General features: G+C 50.7%; 1 protein-coding gene across 2 annotated transcripts in view; it reads right to left on the bottom strand.

The window, feature by feature from the left end:
- The window catches only part of grid2 (glutamate receptor, ionotropic, delta 2), a 377,520-nt gene that overhangs the window by 162,770 nt on the left and 194,388 nt on the right, over nt 1-20,362 (bottom strand). For both annotated transcript variants that reach the window (XR_004761248.1, XM_035379838.1), the window contains exons 3-4: nt 12,965-13,249; nt 4,681-4,886 (exon numbers count right to left, since the gene is read on the bottom strand). Coding sequence is in view for 1 of the 2 variants with exons in the window: in XM_035379838.1 (XP_035235729.1) it covers nt 4,681-4,886; nt 12,965-13,249 (491 nt within the window). In the remaining variant the exon portion in view is untranslated. The remainder of the gene's footprint in view (nt 1-4,680; nt 4,887-12,964; nt 13,250-20,362) is intronic.

Here is a 20,362-nt window from a genome sequence, read left to right as displayed (position 1 = left end):
AGGCAAAACCTTTATGGTCGTGTCAACCAAAGCAGGCCACTTTGTAACAATGGGACTGCTTGTTCCTCTTCTCTCTCTCATATTCCACATTACAAATACTAGGCATCAGCATCAAACTTCATGTTCTTAGATTTTTTTATCTAAAGTTAGATATGAAATACAGTATTGTTTCTGAGAGAATCAATATTTCTACACAAAAAAGTACATCTAAATACAACAGCAGAAAATGAGACTTTGAGAGTATTTTTTTCCACACAGTGGAAGAATAGACATCCAGCATCGCCCAGTGCTTTATTTGAAGCTATCCTATAAGATTTTCATTTTCTCGACACAAAGATACCCGCCCAGTTCCACAAAAACAAGCTGAGTGGGCTAAAGCAGTAGAGATTGATGCCCGATGCACGTACTGTACAGTACAGTATGATCCAATAACTAACACCAAGAAATGCAGATCCTGTAAAAATTTACTCTACCTGGCTTTTTCATTTGCATCTCACAGGTCAACCAAGGACCTTCCACAAGTTCTCTCTGCACTTTACATGCCCCGATGTGCTTATGAAGACAATAGCTCAAGTGAATGTTCCTATTGATCTAAAAACAAAAAAAAATCCTCGCTCAGTTTGCCATTACGTGATGCAACTCTGCAAAAAAAGAAAGAATGAAATAATGGAAAATAATGAATACATTTTTAAAACAGCACCTATGCGTATGTTAGTGATGATTACTGTCACCTGTGATTGACATTCCACAGGTATCTAAGGATACTGGCTTGGGAAGGTTTCACTTTGTACGAAAGCCTCGCATTGCTCAATGTATCAAGAGAAAGACTCACATGTATGATTCATACGTATGAAATAGTTACATATGTATCACGCTGAGCGGGATATAAGAACAGATAATAAGAACAAATGCTTTGTCGTAGCGCACTACTGTGTGTTACATATAAAAGTCGTTTGATATCTGTTTGGAGGACAAGACATTACATTATGACATCCACTGACGAGAAATCTGTTTCATGCCAAACCGTAATGTTGTGATATATTATCAGCTGCTTTAACTGCTTTCCCTGACGCAACAACATGAACGGCAGCACTGATGGCCTTTTCTACACAAGACGCATACATCATATATTATATGTCTTCGCATTAAATATGTACAGGCGCAGAAAAGTTGCCTGTTTTGCCGGGCACGTTGACACCGAGGCAAAGCAGCGTTCGGGGCAGGTGAGATGATTCACACGTTTACTGAAGGTGCTGTAATTTCATGCTTCGTGCGGCTGAGTCATCTTTAAGGCGCGATTTATGTTCACACCAAGGCGCTTGTTTTTGGCAGAAAAAGGCAAGGACACGGATTAGTGCACCTGCATCGGGCCCAGAGTTTCTCCACCACCCTCTTCCTCTTTTTTTTTTTTTTGCACCTGAGCTCGGAGTCTTTGGCCATTAAAAAAAACAACCTAACGGGGCGAACGGGTGGATAAAACAGCCCAGAAGATGCCCTGTGCGGGTTCCTGTTCTTGCCTGTCTTGCCACGTGCCAACAGAACCCAGTTGGGGCGAGGGCACAGGACAGGGAGACTGCTGGAAAAAAATTTAGTGATTGTAAGCCATGTTATGTTTATTATGTGACATAAAACTGTTTAAAAGTGCTATCTGTACCCATATTTTCAAGGCTTATTTCATATAAATAGAGGTGGTTTATGATCAGTTACAAAATCCAAAATAGTCAAACAATCGTTTGACCTTAGACGTTTTTGCCTTCCATAAAATATCTCCATAAAGCACAAGAATATGATCTCATAAGCGTACTGAAAGCCAATATGGCTACCACGTCATGTGACATATCAACGCTTGTATCTTTTCTACAAAAGCCTCCCACAACCCTCCACAGCCTCTACAGAACTTTTTGTGATATTTCAGCACAAGAGATTTCATCAAGATTTTACAGGCAATCCCGGAAAACGTCGGCGAGAAGCAATATAGCCGTACGTCTGTGGTGCCTGTCCCATTGTCATAAAGCAATCTGTGTAATACCTGAAGGGTGTCAGCACCCTCCATTTCTGACCCCCGTGTAAAAATAATGTGTCACTTTTCAATCATTTTACAATACAGCACAAGGCTTCAGCGTTTTATACTATAAAATATACCGCTTTTGATTTAAGGAACATCACTACGATATGTGGCACAGGACAGGAAGACCATGAGGCACAGAAAAAAATAACCTGCGATGAAATCAAACGCGAAGTGACAAAGCTGCACTTTAGTAGGCCGGAGGAAAATAAAATAAAATAAAAAAATATTTTTTCACAGCTTGTATTCTCTTTTTTAGCCTGTCCTAAGGAAATGTCGCACTGTTTCTTCTTGGATTACAGGAGATATTCCTCTGCCCCCCTGCTGGTTCCTAATGCAATGCAGCAGGTTTTAGCCAGCTTCGCGGGCCCAAAAAAGCTTTGGGAAGATGGGGGAGGGTGACGAGGGTAAGGAATTGGGATGTTAGGACGATGAGCTTCTTTTAAAAAAAGAAAGCCTAATGAAGTTGTCCAACTGTGCAGGTTTAGGCCCAACAATTCATGCCAGCCAACATGTACAGGGCTCCCAGGGGACCCCTGTACTGCCACTGGCCAGCAAATCTTTTGCGCGTAGCCTTGAGCCTGGAGGAACCACATACTGAGCGGCTGTACTTCCTGCCCGCCCGGCTCGGACATAAACATGGATCTTGACGGCTCCTTCTGAAGATTTGTCAATTAAGAGGAAGGTGCGAAAGGCACACGCGAGATTTAGCTGTATTTAGCTTTAGCTGTCGCGCTTTAATTCGAAATCCGTTATCTTTTTTATTATACAAAAAGATTTAAGTCTTTTTTTTTTGTATGTCAAACGTGGAAAGGCAGACATTTTGATTCCATGGGAATGGGACAGTGCCCTACGGCGGCTAATCGCGCTGCGATCCGCTGGTTTTTTTCCGTAGCGTACAGGGAAGCGCGCGTGGGGTGGATGGGGGCGGGGAGGAATCATTCCGTCCCATTAAACGAAACACATTTCACAAGCCACCGCAAATATTTACATCACATTAAGATGTTTTTTTGAAACCCGTCTGATGCATCGCGAGCCGTGCGCGCGGCGTATGCACACACGCACAGCCGCTGCAGTACATCACGCTAACGAGCGTTAGCTCCAGCTGGGCGGCGCGCGGTCGAGCGGGGCGGCACGAGACGGGAGGAGGGGGGGGCGTGCTGCGTGACTGGCAAGGCGACACCGAAGGGGTGTTTCGGTTTCGACATTCGTCACATGGGGCAGTCGTGCTCAGGCCCCGGGAGTGGCTGGATAAACTCTCATGTTGTAGGTTGTGCTGATTTTCAGTAATGCCATTGAAATTACGTTATTTTGACATTCTGTGTGACTCATATTACTCAGTTTAACTCAGTTTAGTGTTCAAAAGGGTGGCTCACAAGTTGAAAACTGAATCTGTACTTCTTGCACTTGCAGTCTCTCTTGGGACTACACTTTCCCCCTCTCTGCTCTCTCCCTTCCTGCTCTTTAACCCCTCGTCTTTACACTGTGTTTGCACCGCAAGCCGCTCTGGATAAGAGCATTCGCCCAAAGGCGGGAAAGTGAAGTAAAATTTACGTGAGTTCCAAGGACTGATGAAATAAGTACAATTCAGAGGGCTTGAGAAAGACAAGGTGAAATTTTGGGCGGCGGCCATGATGAAATAAAGAGCCGAACAAGACCATGAATTTTTTCCGATTGTGTTTTTTCCACTAAACCAGCAGTGAATATAACCTTTGAGAGAACTGGGGAAGAATGCTGTTGTGCACACAGTAACTAAAGCTTGCACATCATTAATCAATAGTGCTCGCGCAAATTCAACTCTGAAACATGTATTGAACCGCGGGTTTATGCACTTACGTCAAAAGTACACAAATAAATAAATAAATAAAATCGTAAATAGCAGTTGCAATTTTTTTTTTGCTTGAGACAAAAGTGCAGACGGAAGTCCATTGTTTGAGCGGCATTGGGGAAAAAATGAGACGCTCCCAGAGAATGTTCCGGAATCACAAAACACTTCATAATGAATCGGAAAAAACGTCCTTGTTAGTCAGCGAGGGTACTGCAGAGAGGACGAGGAACAACAACAGGAGAGATACTTTAATTATACACTGCCCACAGAAAGCTGGGGGGGGGGGGGAGTAGGGGGGGTGGGGGGGTAGCACCAGAGCGGGTGAGGCCATACGGTCCAGGGTGAGGGGTTTCGTGTACCTGCCTGTGAGGAGGAGATTCAGAGGGGTGGGGGATGGGGGGGTAGTGAGACTCGGGGGGGTGGGGGGGGTAGTGAGACTCGGGGGGGGGTGGGGGGGGTGGGGGTGGTAGCGAGACTCGGGGGGATGGGGGGTGGGGGGGGATGGGGCGGTGGGGGTGGTAGCGAGACTCGGGGGATGGGGGGTGGGGGGGTTGGGGGGGTAGCGAGACTTGGGGCGGTTGGGGGGGTAGCGAGACTCGGGGGGAGGGGGGGGTGGGGGCGGTAGGGCGGTAGCGAGACTCGGGGGGAGGGGGGGTGGGGGCGGTAGGGCGGTAGCGAGACTCGGGGGGGAGGGGGGGTGGGGGCGGTAGGGCGGTAGCGAGACTCGGGGGGAGGGGGGGGGGTGGGGGCGGTAGGGCGGTAGCGACGCGGGGCGGCGATGTGGTACCTCGGTGATGAAGGCCTTGGCGGTGGTGGGACTCATGAACAGCACCGCGCGGCGTAGCGTATCCCGGTAGCGGTGCAGCTCCTCCACGCGCATGGTGCGGAACATGCTGGTGATCATCATGTTGATGTTGGACTCCACCTTCTGCAGGGCCACGTCCATGCCCTGCTGGGACGTCTTGTCCAGGAAGTCCTGGATCCCCCGGATGTCTGCGTCGCGTGGGAAGAACATGGGATTAATTCATATTCCGTCTGAGGCTATGTTTCCATTAACTGAAAAGTTTTTGTCAGTTACATTAAAAAAAAAAAAAAATTTTACATTGTGAATTCTGTTTGACATGCTGTTCCCTTAAGAGGGATGCTCACCCTTGTCTTGGAACACCCCTGTGTAAAAAAAAAAAAAAAAAAAAGCTCCAGCAAAGCTCTTCATTAATTAATGTTGTTGAAAGTGTGTTTAAAAACCATAATAATCGTACCGAAACAGATTTTAACCCAATGCCCATAAGGCTTATTACCACTTGCGTTGAACTCTTCATTTATCACAAATGGTATCATTTCCATAACCAGGTGCACACACTTTAGGCCTTCAGGACTTAACCGATTTCACCCAGAAGTCAGTTAATTAATACAAAATGTTCCCTCTTTCAAAAGGAAGCATTTGATCACACTGATCTAGATTACACGTCCTTAAATAAGGCATATTCATTCTTTGTCGGACAAATATATATTTTTCTGACATAAGTTATACATTCAAAGTTTCAAATCATAAACAATTAACGGCTTTTTAAATACTCTTTAAAACTGGATTCAGTTTCAGTTAAGTTAGGAATGAAACTGGCACACACAAGGTACTGCAGCACCAGGGTTTGGATTCTCTGCTGAAAACACTCCCCTTTATCTAAATCACAATTAATTTATTTTAAGATTTCCTCTAATACAACAAACATATCACTCGCTCAAATTTTTAAGTTCTTGAGTAAATTAAATGATCATTAACTCAAGTACTGTAGAAATCTTCTTTTGCAGACCTCATTTTATAGCATAAAAACAAATATACTGACAATTACTCAGTTAACCACCCAGTCATACATAAATAACATTACACAATTAATTTATCAACGAAGCCGTAGCCAGGAACTGCATGCTAAATTATAGAGGTGTTTTTTTTCCCTCTCTCATAGCCGCGGAGTAAAGCTAGCATTGTGCATTTGTCATGGTCATCCTGTCTTAAGCAGAAGGTAAATAAAACATGAATCACGGACTGAGAGGTGGCTGTGAACTCATTCGTCTGTGTAAACGGGCTGTCCTGCGTCCTGTGGCACCCCACCCGAGCCCGTCGCCCAGCGCTTGAAATACTGGCCGGAGTCGGAGAGGCAAGCCGGGTTTTCTGGGAAGGGGTCTGAGATGGGGTCACGGGGGGACGTTCACTGGAGGAGAGGAGGGACAGGGAGAGGGACGGCTGACATTTTGAAGCGGAGCGACTTTTTGATGGAAGACAACGGGAGGCGGCGGCTGGCCGTTGTTCGAGCAGCGGGGAAAAACTGGGCGCCGGGAATTGTGGGTAATGCCGCGAACGCCAGTCCACGATGCGGATCACGGAGCAGCGGTGCGGAGCCGGGCGCTGGCGGGCGGGGGAGGGGTTGGGGGGGGAGGTGCTCGGGACAGGGCCGCGAAATTGTGCTTTTAGCGAAACGGGGAGAAGAACAGACGCGACTCCAGCGGGACGATCACCAGCTCCATCTGCGTGGGGGAAAGATGGCGGGGGCAGACGCATTGCAAGTCTCCACTCACCCTTCCCCCTGGTATACCACAGACAGGCCTCCACACACACACAGCTAGCTTTGTTTCAGACTGCGGAGCACACACAGAGAAACACACAGACCCTCGTTCTCTTTGTTGTTGTGTGTTGTATTATTTGTCTTCTCCCCGAGGCGCTTCCATTAACGGGGGGGGCCGTAAAGGGGGTCGTCACGCAGCGCGGAAATCGAACCGGCGGGAGAGGAAGCGAACGGCCCGCCCGCTAACACGCGGCCTCCATTACCTGCCGTTTACGGCGCCATAAAGCGCCGACACCGGCGCACGCCCTTGTCGCCGGCGAGCGAGCCGCGAAGGTCGCCCGCCGCAAGCGCCCGCCTCCCTCACGGCGCGGCGAGGAGGTCACCTGAGACGATCCCGCCAAGCTGAGCCACGCGTTTATAAACACACCACACATCCCCCGCCTCCCCCGCCCCCCCCACCCCCGCGCCCCCCCCATCCCCCGTCCCCCGCCAGCCTGCCAAGGAGTTAAAATGTCATCAGGGCTGCTGATAGTGGGGGTGAAAGGTGGTGACGATTATTGGGGGCCCACAGCTTTAAAAAAAAAAAAAAAATCAATTTGTTTTATTAAAAAAGGAGGGGGGTGGGGACTCACAGCAATATTTTCCTTCATGGGTCCCAGAATTCCTAGCTGTGCCCTTGACCGTCATACTACTACTACTACTACTACTAATAATAATAATAATAATAATAATAATGTCATCGTTTGTGCCTTCCAGGTCTTTGGTTTCAGAGCGTACACTTCGTGCTACACAGTAAAAACGTCCAGCGTTAATTCAACACTAACAGTGTTGCGTATGAGTCCATTTGTAAGAGCTGATTTAACACTGAGCATTTTTACTGTGTTTAAGCCACAGTAATGTGAAAGTTCCCAAATGAACTCTGCTCAGATTAGGGAGCCAGTGTGGAGTCCTGTGAGCCAAGCCCTGCTCCCAGCTGGGGAAGCAGATAGCTGCTCCCACCCGACAGCCCAGCACAGCCCTGAGCTTACAGCCGCATCTCATCCTAAAAAAATCACACACACAGAGACTCAGAGCCTGACCCCGCCTGGCCTCCGCCTTCCAGAAACTCTCCTTTTTTCAGGGGGGGAGGAACAAAACAAAAAACGAGGTCAGGGCCTCGTTTGATTCAAAAGGGCCTCCCACACTCCTGCTCTCCTCCCACCACCACCACCTCTCTCTCTCTCTCTCTCTCTCTCTCTCTCTCCCTCGCAGTCACGGTCGTGACTGTCCTGGAGACCGGACCTCCAGAGCTCCAGCAGCAGCACCTGCCACCTGCGATGACAGCTGCTAATTTCAGTCTCCCAGCACTCTGACCTCCCCCCATGCCGCCCCCCTCCCCCCCCCCATGCCCCCACCCCCTTGGGGTTTAGCGAGAGGTCGATAATACCGTGTGCTCTGTCGGTGAAATAATACGACGCGTTTCATCATCGGAAAGGGATTAAACCCACGGCTGCTAGGCATGCAGGGACACGGTGGGCTCGGATAACGTCACTCCGCGGGCCTCAATCTAGAACATTCCTACAGGAACAGAGCAAACCGGGATTCGGGATTTGTAATAATTGGAGATTACGGCACCTAACGAAAGACAACGCGGGCGGATTTGCCCAGCAGCAGCTCCGCCCATTTCTCCATTTTCAGAAGCTGTGACAGCAAATCGCTCACCGTTGTGCGTTCGCCTCCGTCTGCCCGTTCTCCCTGCTCGAGTAAAACTCCCACCGTGCGCTACAACGATAACAGCATCGAACGCTGATGAAGACTATATATAAAGACTATGTATACAGTTGATTCCAGAAGGCATGAGCCTCAATCATAATGATTATTGGAGAATGTGTCTGATTAAAGGTGAGGACAAAGAGCAAAACTGACATAATCTATAAAACAAGGGCTGAATCCAGACCAGAGTTATTTGCCACTTAAATGAATTTTCTGTGTAAGTCTCTCGTTGTGTTATTGGTAGACTTAACACACTAAAGCAGTGCATGACTCAGGCCTGGAGTCAGCCCTAAAAGACACATCAGACAAGTCCCTCAGTCTTTGTGGAGGCATCCAGCACCACCTGCACGTCCTCTGTTAACCATTAAAGCTAACGAGCTAACAAAACGCCCAGCAATTCCAGGGCCTTATTAAATAATAAGACTCCAGGTCTCATTACAGCTTAGTTGAAAATCTGTGGTTTGGAGTTGTTGGGATGGGTAGGGTGGGGGGAATAAGTGTAATATGAAAACGCTGGTGCGATATTGATATTCACCACAATGTAACGCAACCTCATTGCAACCTCGTAAAAAAAAAAAAAAAAGTTGCAGTAACATTTTCAGGCTAGCTGGGAAAAATTTCTTTAGCTTTTATCACCTCTGAACCCCTCGGTGACAAACTCAAGTAGTGATGCTGAGCTGCACAGGCCCGGGAAAGAGAGACGTGCTGCAAAATTTCAGCTGAATTTCCATCTTCGAGCAACGGTATTATACCCTGAGCAGCAAACGAGCAGCCCAGCTCATTAAGCGCGCGAACGTCTGACGGTAGCACAAACCGACTGACCAGCTGTGCCGATTCGCTACGACATCGCGGTGCTGTGCATGCTGATGAACGCCGTGGAGCCTAATGGCACCTCGGAAAAGTTTACAAAGCCAGCAAGACTTTGTTCCTTTTTGCATCGCAACATCTTTACTGATTTGGTACGGTCTGTTTCGAGACTGTGCTCACCAAAAAATTAAAAAAAACATTGAAAAATAGGGTTAACTCAGATCTGACCGTTGAAGTGAATAGTCCTGCAGTTCACCGATTCATTAATGATTGGCCACAGATCGCGCTCACCTGGTGATTCAGAACTAAATAACTCCCTGATTAGAGAATGAAAATCAGCAGCACAACTGGTTTCATCGACCTGTGGTAAGGTGTGTTTCACACCTGTGTAATGAGTCGGTTAGGTGTGATTCACACCTGTGTAATGAGTCGGTTAGGTGTGATTCACACCTGTGTAATGAGTCGGTTAGGTGTGATTCACACCTGTGTAATGAGTCGGTTAGGTGTGTTTCACACCTGTGTAATGAGTCGGTTAGGTGTGATTCACACCTGTGTAATGACTCGGTTAGGTGTGTTTCACACCTGTGTAATGAGTCAGTTAGGTGTGTTTCACACCTGTGTAATGATTCGGTTAGGTGTGATTCACACCTGTGTAATGAGTCGGTTAGGTGTGTTTCACACCTGTGTAATGATTCGGTTAGGTGTGATTCACACCTGTGTAATGACTCGGTTAGGTGTGATTCACACCTGTGTAATGAGTCGGTTAGGTGTGTTTCACACCTGTGTAATGATTCGGTTAGGTGTGATTCACACCTGTGTAATGACTCGGTTAGGTGTGATTCACACCTGTGTAATGAGTCGGTTAGGTGTGATTCACACCTGTGTAATGAGTCGGTTAGGTGTGTTTCACACCTGTGTAATGATTCGGTTAGGTGTGATTCACACCTGTGTAATGACTCGGTTAGGTGCAGGCCTCCTTGTGTGCCTCTTTCATCACTCTCCTCAGAGCTGCAGCTCCTCGCCTGTGTCTAATGCGTTTACCGTGCTTCATGACATCGCCTCACGGCACAGTCTTCAAAGAGGAGGGGGGGGGGGGGGGGGGGGGGGGGGGGGGGGGAGGGGGGGGGGGAGGTGGACAGCCCTGTGCAGTAAATCCCACGGAGGGTTCTCCTGAGAGAAGCGCTAGCAGTATGCACACGGGCGGCACTGCACTAGTGCCGTCGGGGTGTTGGAGATTTTGGGGCAGCGTTGGGAGAGGAACGAGCAGTTCAGGGCACAGGAGGCGGCGGGGCTCAGATCTCAGGCAGCTCTGGGAGGAGGGGAGGAGAGGAGCGCTTCACGACCAATCAGATCCTCGGCTGGGTCTGGGCGGCTGGCCTTCTCCCAGAAAGACGCGTGTGCTGCGGCAAGATTCAAAAACCGTACCGCGGTTTTTTCACGGTTGTCCACAGCGGTTAGGCGTAAGCGTCGTCTGGATCGCGCGGGGAAGGAGGGGGATTGTGGGTGGCGGAGCGGCCGGGGAGGTTACGGGGTGGGGGGGGGGGGGCGGGTTTCGATAAGCAGAGTAACGGGGAGAGGGAGAGCTGGCAGATTTGATTTTCGGAACACAACCTCCAGCTAAACGCCCCGCGCTGCAGTTAGCGGCGACAGGAAGCGGCGAATTCGCCGCCTCGCGCGCGCCCGTGCGTTCACACCGCGCGGCACGCGGGGCCGCGGCGCGTCGGCGCTGCAGATCTCCGGCCGCCATCATGCCAGAACAGATTGCACCGTAACTTGTCCGCAAACAAAAATTCCACGCCAATTTGCGCCTGACCTGCTTTCCGTTGGAATGTCTATTTCCCCCAGCTGGGCCCGATAACTCAATGTGACAGGTTCAGAAATGTGAAAATAGCTGCGATCCCATTTGCATGTTTCCATCTGCGAGCCATTAGACCCATTATTAAAAGGACGTAATACGACAACGTCGCGCCAAGGAAGCGGCGTAGGAGGAGTCACGACTAAAGTTTGGCTTATCGATCGTACCAGGATATTAAGTGAATAACTGCTTTTTTTATAGCTTATTGGCAGCTTCAAACTGCTGAGGATATTCTGGAGCCAAAATGGCTTTCAGTGCCTCTCAATATACAATATAATTATTTTGTAGCTATTATCATAGAAAATCATTTTGTGTTATTGCAGAACAGACAAGAATATTTTTAGGGTATGGCGCACCCTTTAGATTTCCGAGCAGAATCCCAAGGCCTAGCTCCGGATGCATCCAAACGCGGAATTAAACGTAACAAGCATTCCGCGCATTTTTCCCACAGGATTTGTTCCCCATTTTTTCGAGAGAACGGCCATATTTTAAACACGTAAAGAGTGTCAAATGAACAGGAGAGGGCATACACGACTGGGTACAGCTGAGAGCACCCGAGAGCATCCTGTCTCGAATCTGTGAAAAGAACTACAGTAGATAAGAACTTTACATTGTATGTTATAAAACATTCCCGATTTTTTTCTTAGTCCTGACAATAAGTGATCTCATAGCTTGGTCACTACCTTAACGATACCGGAATTAATTAATTAATGATTTCGCCCGAACGGTGGCGAGCATACCGCCGTGGCCTCCAGAAACGAGATTCCCGCTTAGCATTCCGCGGGCTCGCACGTAGTTAAGATTCACCTCGAGCACAGACATAAACAGAAAATATGCGTTGCCACGGTGCCCATCTTCCCGCTGAGGCAAAAAAAAAAAAGAGAAAAAGATGCGTATTAGCATCATTGTTTGTAATAAAATCATGTCACCGGGAAAATGCGTCTAATGCGTCCGGAGTTTGCTCTAAAAGCATAATTATCTGGAATGGCTCTGACTGGGCAGAGATTAAACTGCAGGGGGGGAAGGAGGGGTGGAGAACGCACTGGAGAGGGGCTAATCTTTAAAAACGCGACTGCGAGCATCACTAGACCTGAAAATAAGAGGGGGGGGGGGGGGGGGGATGGGGAAGAAAGAGAAATGGAGAACCCCCCCCACACTCTGCGTTTTTTGTCCGAGAGGCCATTTTAAAAAGAAGATTGGAGGTGATTTGGGAGCGTAAAGCGAAGAGGTGAGACGTATCCCAGAGGCCTCTGGGGGGCTGGGGCTGCGGGGGCAGAGGGGGAGCGTCTCCTGGCCTGGCGGGTGCAGACGACACCTTGCCCGGGGGGTCAGATGGGGGGGGGGGGGCAGGTACCCCCCCAGGGCCTGATTACAGCACTGTGGTGTGCCATGTCAGGCCTGCCCAGGCCAGGCCGGGACACACTCCCCCACAGGGACAGGCCCTAATTCACCCAGGTCTCCCACAGTTACAGCCCTCGCTGTGGACTGTGTGCTCTCCGCTGGGGCAGAGGGAATGGAGCTCGAAACAGAGATGAGCGCATGGGTCCAGGCATGGACATACACACACACACACACACACACACTCAAAACCAGAGATACACAAGCTGATACACACATACACACACACACACACACACAGTAGTTTGTAGAGATGAGAACTGACGGCTGGGGTGGGTTATATGAGTAATTATATGGGGATAGCTGTAAATTGTTGCCGGGTTTTTGGATGACTTTTTATGACCCTGCTGCTCTGACACCGGGCCTCAGATTGCAGGGCTGCTGGATCCAGACTTCAAACGCTTGGCGGCCAGTTGGCTTCCCGCATTAAGCCAACTGGAAATCCATCCCCATCCGCTGCTGAAGCCCTCCAAAATAAAGCACGTCACCAGCTCTCCCCCTTCTTGGTCCCAGTCCCCTCACCCAACCCCACTGAAGCCCCACCGCCCCCCCTCACACCTAACCCCAGTGAAGCTCCACCCCATCCAACCCCAGTGAAGCTCCACCCCATCCAACCCCAGTGAAGCTCCACCACCCCTCCCAAGCCCCCGGGGCCATCGAGGGTCAGCCCCACCTCCGCCCGCCCCGCCCCGACTCACCATACTCGGTGTCGTAGAAGATGATGAACTTCTGCCAGGTGTACTCCATGACCACGTGCAGGATGACCTGGTTGAGGTAGACGGGCGGGCGCACGAACAGCGTGTAGTCCTCCGTGCGGGAGCGGCTGGTGTCGGGGCAGCTGGAGCGGGGCGTCCCGGACGGGGCCCGCTGGATGAAGAGGTGGGGGATGTGCATGGCGTCCGCCAGAGACTGCAGGGAGCCCGCGGACATGCAGCCGATGGAGCTGACCAGAGCCAGGATGCCCCTGTTCATCAGCTCACAGGCTGCGGGGGGGGGGTGGGGGGGTGGGGAGGGGAGGAGAGGGGGCAGGGGGAGAGAGACGGGGGAGAGGGGGGAGAGAGAGAGAGGGGAGGGGGCGGGGGGGAGAGAGAGAAACTGTTAGCTTGGCTGCCCTGTTGCCTCAAAAGTTCAAACACACAAATTCACTATGGCAGAGAGAGAGAGAGAGAGAGAGAGAGAAAGACAGAGGAAGAGTAGTGTGATGGCCCACCAGGGGGCAGCACTGGCACTACAGACAGGTATGGCTGCAGCTGTGATTCACTGTAATCACAGACGCAGTGGCCCATTGCCTAATTATGGGCTCTGCAAGAGGCCTGGCTTCCAGGCCCAGAGGGACAGCATTTGGGAGCTCTGGAATTTGCGCGGTGTGGTGGGTGGGTACCAATTTTTAGCATTTTGTTTTCCTTTTTCTTTGAAGCATTTTGCTTGCCAGCTTGGCCATTTCTTCTTTTCTTCTAAGATTTTTCTATTGCTTTGGTGTTTTTTTGGACCAATAAAAGGTGGCAAGCCAAGGGTATTTCGGTCGTGTTTGTCCTGTCTGTTCACCATGTGAGCAGTGGCCACCCCCAGGGCTGCCTCACAGAAAACCGACAGAGAGAGAGAGAAATGAGAGATTCTGAGCAAATCAGAAAGGTAGAGAGAGAGAGGGAGAGAGGGAGAGATGAGAACTGAATTAAGATGAAGAGATAGGCCGAGAGGGCTAGAGAGCACCGAGTGGAGGGGAAGAGCGAAAGCACTCAATAAATAGAAAGAGAGAGAAAGAAAGAGAGAGAGGGTGAGAAAACTGAACAAAGACTGAGAGAAACAGCGGCAGCACAGAGAGACACCCTGGAGAGAGGAACTATTGGTAACTCATTCTTACAATAAAAATGTTCAAAAACACTTTGTAAGATGAGATCAACAGCCAGGAAGGCGACGTGGTGCGACTTCCAGAGCGGAAAGTTGAGGTTTGAGATTTATTTCGTCAACTTTTTTTATTTTATTCTTTTTTTTTTTTTTTATTCCCCCCCCCCCAAAAAAAAAATCCGGAGCATACTTTTTTTTATTAAAGTCTGGAAGTGCGAGCGTGTCACTGTAACAAGCAGACGGCGATAAAACTCTTCGTCGGTTTAATTACAGCGGTTGGAACACGGAGCAAATTGGATTATTTCCACCTCGTTTGGAGGTGCGTCTTCACTCCCAACATTTCTAGTTTTGTGCGCTCTCCAACGCGAGTGATTACAGGGGCTTATGATGCCGCCGCCGCCGCCGCGGGAGGAAGTGAGCTCATCGCCAGGAAGCAAACAGCCACAACCTGAGGACGCGCGGAGCGCCACAGGAAAAAAAAACAAATGAAAAAGCAGGTAAACATCCAGACTTCTTTTCCAGCGAATCCCTCTCTTGGCTCAGCATCAGAGGGAATAGTTTTGCTAGGCTGACAGTGTGTTATAGTGCTGCTTTACAGACGCGACGCTGCCAGCAGTGTGTGTACTGCCCTCTATCTCCCCCCCACCTCCACACACCCCCCCCCCCCGAACCCGCTCACGACTCAGGACCCGAGCTCACGCCAGACGCAGGAGCGTTCATCTCACTTCTGCGGCTTTCTGCCTCGGCACAGAGTCGGGGACGCGGGGCGCGGGGGGGGGGGGGGGCGGGGGGGGGGGGGGGGCGAGCTGGGCCTAGCCGCTATTGCGGAGTAATTTGGCAGCTCCGGCAGAAAAAGGGAACTTGTCGGAGTAAGGGACGCCGCAGCAGAGGAGGAGGAGGGTGGAGTGGCGCTGCTGAAGAGCTGGAACAAACGAGAGCGGGAGGAGGAGGAGAACGGGAGGAGGAGGAGGAGGAGAGCGGGAGGAGGAGGAGAGCAGGAGGAGGAGGAGAGCGGGAGGAGGACCCCCCCCCCCCCCCCAGCTCACATCACACTCCACTCTCCTCCGGGGGGCTGACACTCTGCACAGTAGCCGGCAGCCCCCTCCCCCCCAAACACCCCACACCCTCCCCGCCACCGCTGGTATTTTGTGTCTGTGTTACATTTTTGAAAAAAAATGTCGGTTATAAAACAAACCAGAAAAAAAAAAAATTACTATTTTTCCAGACAAGGCATTTTGTCCGGGCATTGTGGGCAAAGTGTCAGTCCGACAGACAGACAGACAGACTTTGTTGTGCCAATGAGACCCGAGGGCTGTTTCACAAAAAGGGGGGGGGGCATCCAGTTTGGCTCCAAAACAAGTTAATAACGAGCGAGGGGGGGGGGGGGGGCATCGCCATGGCAACCAACGCCGACGCAAACCTAGCGCGCGGCTAGCTTAACCCTCCTCGATCGTGTCGCGTCCACCTGGAACAGCTTCCGTAGACGGACAGGAAGCGCAGCTCGCCTCGTCACACGCGGACACGCGAACACGACACGTGACGCGTCTCCCGCAGCCCGGCGCCGCGAAAAAGCTCGCGGGGTAGACCACGGCCCCGTCCGGCGAAGGTAGCCGCCGCGCGAGGAGAGGCTGGGCCTCAGCAGCCACGGCTCTCAGCCCCCAAATACATCACCATCCAATCACGGGCCAGCGGTCAATGGGGCCAGGAAACTATTGGATTTTCAACCAAACAGCGGTAAAGGGGGGACTTCCGTCAACCCGGGTTATTCGTCTAACAATTATAGTTCCTCCAAAAAGCCAGGGCAGGCAACCCCATGGGCCGTTTCTCGTCATCAGGAAGAGGTATTCCTCCCCGGTGTCCAATAGCAGCGCTCTCCCGTAGAACTGTGTGGCTGAGGGCGGATAAAGCAGCATTCGGCACTCGAACCCGGCCCACACACAGAAAAAGGTCCCCGCGATGTCGCCGCCATGCGTGCACCTGCAACGATACAGCTTTCAGGGGACATTCCGGTAACACTGTGAGGACATGGTTGGGTTACGTGGGGAGTGTGTGGAAGGGACACACGCGTGTGCTTCATCTGCACCGCTTCCGCTGAAAGTGGCGTACTGATAACTAGAGAGAGGCAACTCTCTCAATTCTAAATTTGGGAGAAAAAAAATTAATAAATAAATAAGGAGAAACAGTAACTTTCATTAAAACACCTATATTGTAATGATCATTATGTTTCCCCAATCTTGTGTACAAAATTGGCAATTTAGAAGTGGAAAGCAATATAACTAATTGAGTGCAGGAGAAAATTCTTTGAATGCAACTGATGGTATCTTCGATTGCAGCCAGTTAATAACTCAAATTGTTTCTTACAGACTAAAAGTAATCAAATTGCCAAAAAGAAATATGAACATTAAAAACTGGCACAATTTATCAAAGTCTGAAGAACACAGCGAAACTATCCGATAAGTTTTTTGGCATTGTAAAGCAGAGACTAGCGCTTCTAATGCTTTTCTCGATTCTGAAGTTGATGACAACGTTAGTTGGCCGAGACGGTAACACACACAAAAAATAAATAAATAAATAAAAACTTTTGTGAATCATCCCCGAATCACGTGCTATAGATTCAGGAGGATATGATGCGTTTACCCCAAATGAGCCTGGCCTGAGTTAACAAGATCATGCTCGTCGTAGAGTGCATTCGCGAGAACCACATTAGCTCCACGGATTAGCGACCGACTGAAATTGAATCACGTCGGAGAATTCTGAGTTTTTAAGCCACTTCACCGAGGTCTCTCACGCGGGCGGATGTGCCGTTGGGTTTGTTTGTGTTGCTGTGCGCTCCGGTGACGATGGTAGTCAGGGTTACTTACACATGACATCGTTTATGTGCCTCGCAGACGCTTTAACCGGAATGACTTGTAGCTCTACATTTTGAGACTCATTTCCACAGCCATTTTAGAGGCTATTGGGAGGGCAGCGCCTTGCTCAAGGGAAAAGCAGACACATCTGAACTGCCAGTTGCACCCACAGATTCGCCCGCTTTAAAAACAAACATCTCTGGCTTTAAAAAAAAAAAAAATTGCCTTTATTTGTTCTTCATTCAAGCAAATAGAGCAAACAGCATCTGACACGCTCATAATAAACATTTGGAAGACCACAATGCACCATTAAATGCACAGCAAACCATTAAATGTCTGTAGCAAGCGTTCTCTCCACTTGTCTTTCATGAAGTTCTTCCGCTTCTCGGGTTCAGCCATTGCTAACGGACAAAAATCAATAAAACAAAGAGGTGGTTTTGTCCTATTTTTTTTTTGCAGCTTCATTTTGACGGTACAAGTAATAATCCAACACAGTTTAGCCATTCTGAAAGGACAGCCACTCCGTAGCCAGGCCCCGAAGTCCCCAGTTTCTCCACCGCGCAGTTTCTCGCTCTGCGGAGGACGGTAAACACCTGTGTCGAGGGGGCGGCAGTCGTGTTCCATCTGCGGCCAGAGCCCGCCACTCACTCCCCAGGTGGACCAATCACGGCTCCGCGCTGCCGCCCACCTTCCGGGAGAAAGCGACACGCGATGGCCCCGCGACAGGTCTGCTCCTCTCTCTTTCTCTCCCTCACCCCCTTCCCTCCCTCTCTACCCCCTTCCCTCCCTCCCTCCATCCCTTCCTCCCTCTCTCTCTCCCCTCCCTCCCTCCCTCCCTCACTCCATCCCTTCCTCCCTCTCTCTCTCCCCCTCCCTCCCTCCCTCACTCCCCCCTCTCTCCTTGTCTCTCTCCCCCCTCCCTTTCTCTCTCTCTTTCTCTCTCTGGACCCTGTCGTCTCCACCAAACGACCTCGCTCCAAAGTCACAGCTGAGCGAGGGCTGCGAGGCTGTGGGCTGTTTTACAGAAAGGGCCCATTTACTCCTGACAGGTGAACATGGGGGAACTCAATAACATGCTCGGCTGCGGACACAGTTACCCCCCCCCCCAGCGCTCTGCTACCCCCCCCACCCCCACCCCCCTCCCTGTCATGGCCATTCATAGATTCACATGGTACATTTTCTTTTTTTTGACCACTTAGCATTTTGGGCTATTTCAGAAGGACATTTTCATGTATTTTTACTCTTTTCTTTCCCCCCAAAAAACCGTATTGCCTCTGTAATGTGATGGGTCTGATCCGTAAGAGGGAATTAACACTTGATTAATGTGGTGGAGTAACAGTGCTCTGTGCAGGCTCTCAGCTCCCCAGCCCCCCACCCACCCCCACACACACACTCGCCCCCCCCCAACCCACCCAAACCCCACCCCCCTTCGTAATAGCACTTAACACTCCCTCTCTCTCCTCCAAGCTGCCCGCCGTTGAGCGCAGAAGATAAATGTTTCCTCAGAGATTCTTCCCCAGCATGCCTCTTCACTGGGAACGGCCTTTTCCTGCCGTCGCTTTTATGAGAAAGATCCGCGACTCCTACTCCCCCTTCGCCTTTCCGCACCCCCCCACCCCCCCAGCCCCCCTGGCCAAACCGCGGTCGAGGGGGAGCGGGGCGAGACTCTCTCCGCTATCTCAGGTACGACCCGGGAAGGCGGGAAGCGGGAAAGATGGCCGCCGCTCTGCTACGCGGTTAATTACGCTCTGAGGCTGTCGCATTAGAGGCCGTTAGGCGTCGCTGAATGGCTTTTTAATGTTTACACTCGCCGCGCGGCGGTAAAGCACGCAGTTACAGCGAGCTCGGAAAAGGCTAGCGCCACGCCGTCCTTCTTCCCCGTGATTGGCCGCTGTCGACCGTTCACAACAGCTGTCGCGGCCGCACTCAAGTGCAGTTTCCTTCGCTATCAATATTAGCCCTGCGCTGGCTAGCATTTAAATGGAAGGCACTCAGCCGTGAAATCGGTGGCTATTGTGGGTGACCTTTCTGCTCAGAGACGAGCTGACAGTAATCATTACTTAAACGTCTGTTACCCCAGCAAGCGCCCAACATATTTCTGGCGACACTGCTTGGAGTTGGAGCCCCCAGAAGTTCCCTCGTTGTGTTTCGGAAAAAAAAACCCTGTCAAAATAAACCAATGGGGAACTTATCACGGCGGCCCTGTCGTCTGCTCATTTAGCATGTCCGGCCCGCTTTGCCGCAGCTGGTTAATACTGTCGCCGAGTCTGCCAGGAGCGAACACGAAAGCAGATGATGATGATGATGATGGTGATGATGGGTGATGGACGGATGCAGGTGAAGGGGTACAGAGAAAGGGAGGAAGAGAACGACACAAACGCTACGCTAAGCGCAGCCGCCGATGAGCCGGCCGGTTTGGGGCGTAGGTCGTTCCAGCGTCCCGTGAAGGATGCTACTCTGTTTCCTTTCAGTGCAGATGAAGACTGATGGAAAGGCCTTTCATCAGCAGCAGATGTTCTGGCAGAGAATGCCAAATTGATGAGGAATGGCGCGCGGTTTTTAGTTTTTTTTGTTTTGTTTTGTTTTCGCAGCACGATGGGTTCCGCGTGCTTTCTTCGTGCCGCGCGGCGACGATCGAGACGTTAGGTGTGGGAGGCCGCCGAGTCGGAACAGTGCTTACAGTAAGCGACGTGGCAAACGTGAGTCAGAGAGCTAGCCTGCGATGACGAGCCTGAGTTTGGGGGGCAGACGGCGTTTTTCGGTTTCAGGAGCAGCATGTAGCGCGTGTCGTCCCGCCGGTAAAGACGCTACGCTCGGTCGTAGGGAACGCGGCTCAGCGCCGTCGCGTTCGGGAGTCGCACGGAGAGAGCGGCGATGAAGACTGAGCGTTCTTTACTCGAGAGGAAGACGAGGAGAGAGGGCGGGGCCTCTCTCTCCCTCCACGTTTCTTTTTGAAATTTTCCCTGCGTTTTCCTCATTCTGCAGTAAATCACCATGCAAAGTTTCCCCTTTAATTGAGGCGGTTCAAATTGAGTCATTCATCACACTGAATCTCCGCCGCTGCGCAGGAGGAAGGAAGGCGCCATCCATTATAAAACAGAATCTACGGAGAATTCCTTATCCTCCTCTCACTCCCTCCGCTCATCCATCCAGTCCTCTGCTCTATCCATCTGTCTCTTTTCTCTTTTCTTCATCCACAGTGTGCTATCTCTTTTTGCGCACGAAGAGAAGGCCTGCATTGTGGCCACTGGTATAACGCGTGTCTGTGCTGGGTTTCTCACCGTGCACCACACCAACCTGGACCCACACTCCGTCCTGTGTGTGTGTGTGTGTGTGAGTGTGTGCGTGTGTGCGTGTGTGCGAGAGAGAGCGTGTGTGTGTGTGATAGAGCGTGTGTGTGTG

Source organism: Anguilla anguilla, chromosome 10 (assembly GCF_013347855.1).
Source record: "Anguilla anguilla isolate fAngAng1 chromosome 10, fAngAng1.pri, whole genome shotgun sequence".
NCBI classification, from domain to species: Eukaryota; Metazoa; Chordata; class Actinopteri; order Anguilliformes; family Anguillidae; genus Anguilla; species Anguilla anguilla.
This window is presented reverse-complemented; position numbering and strand designations above follow the sequence as displayed.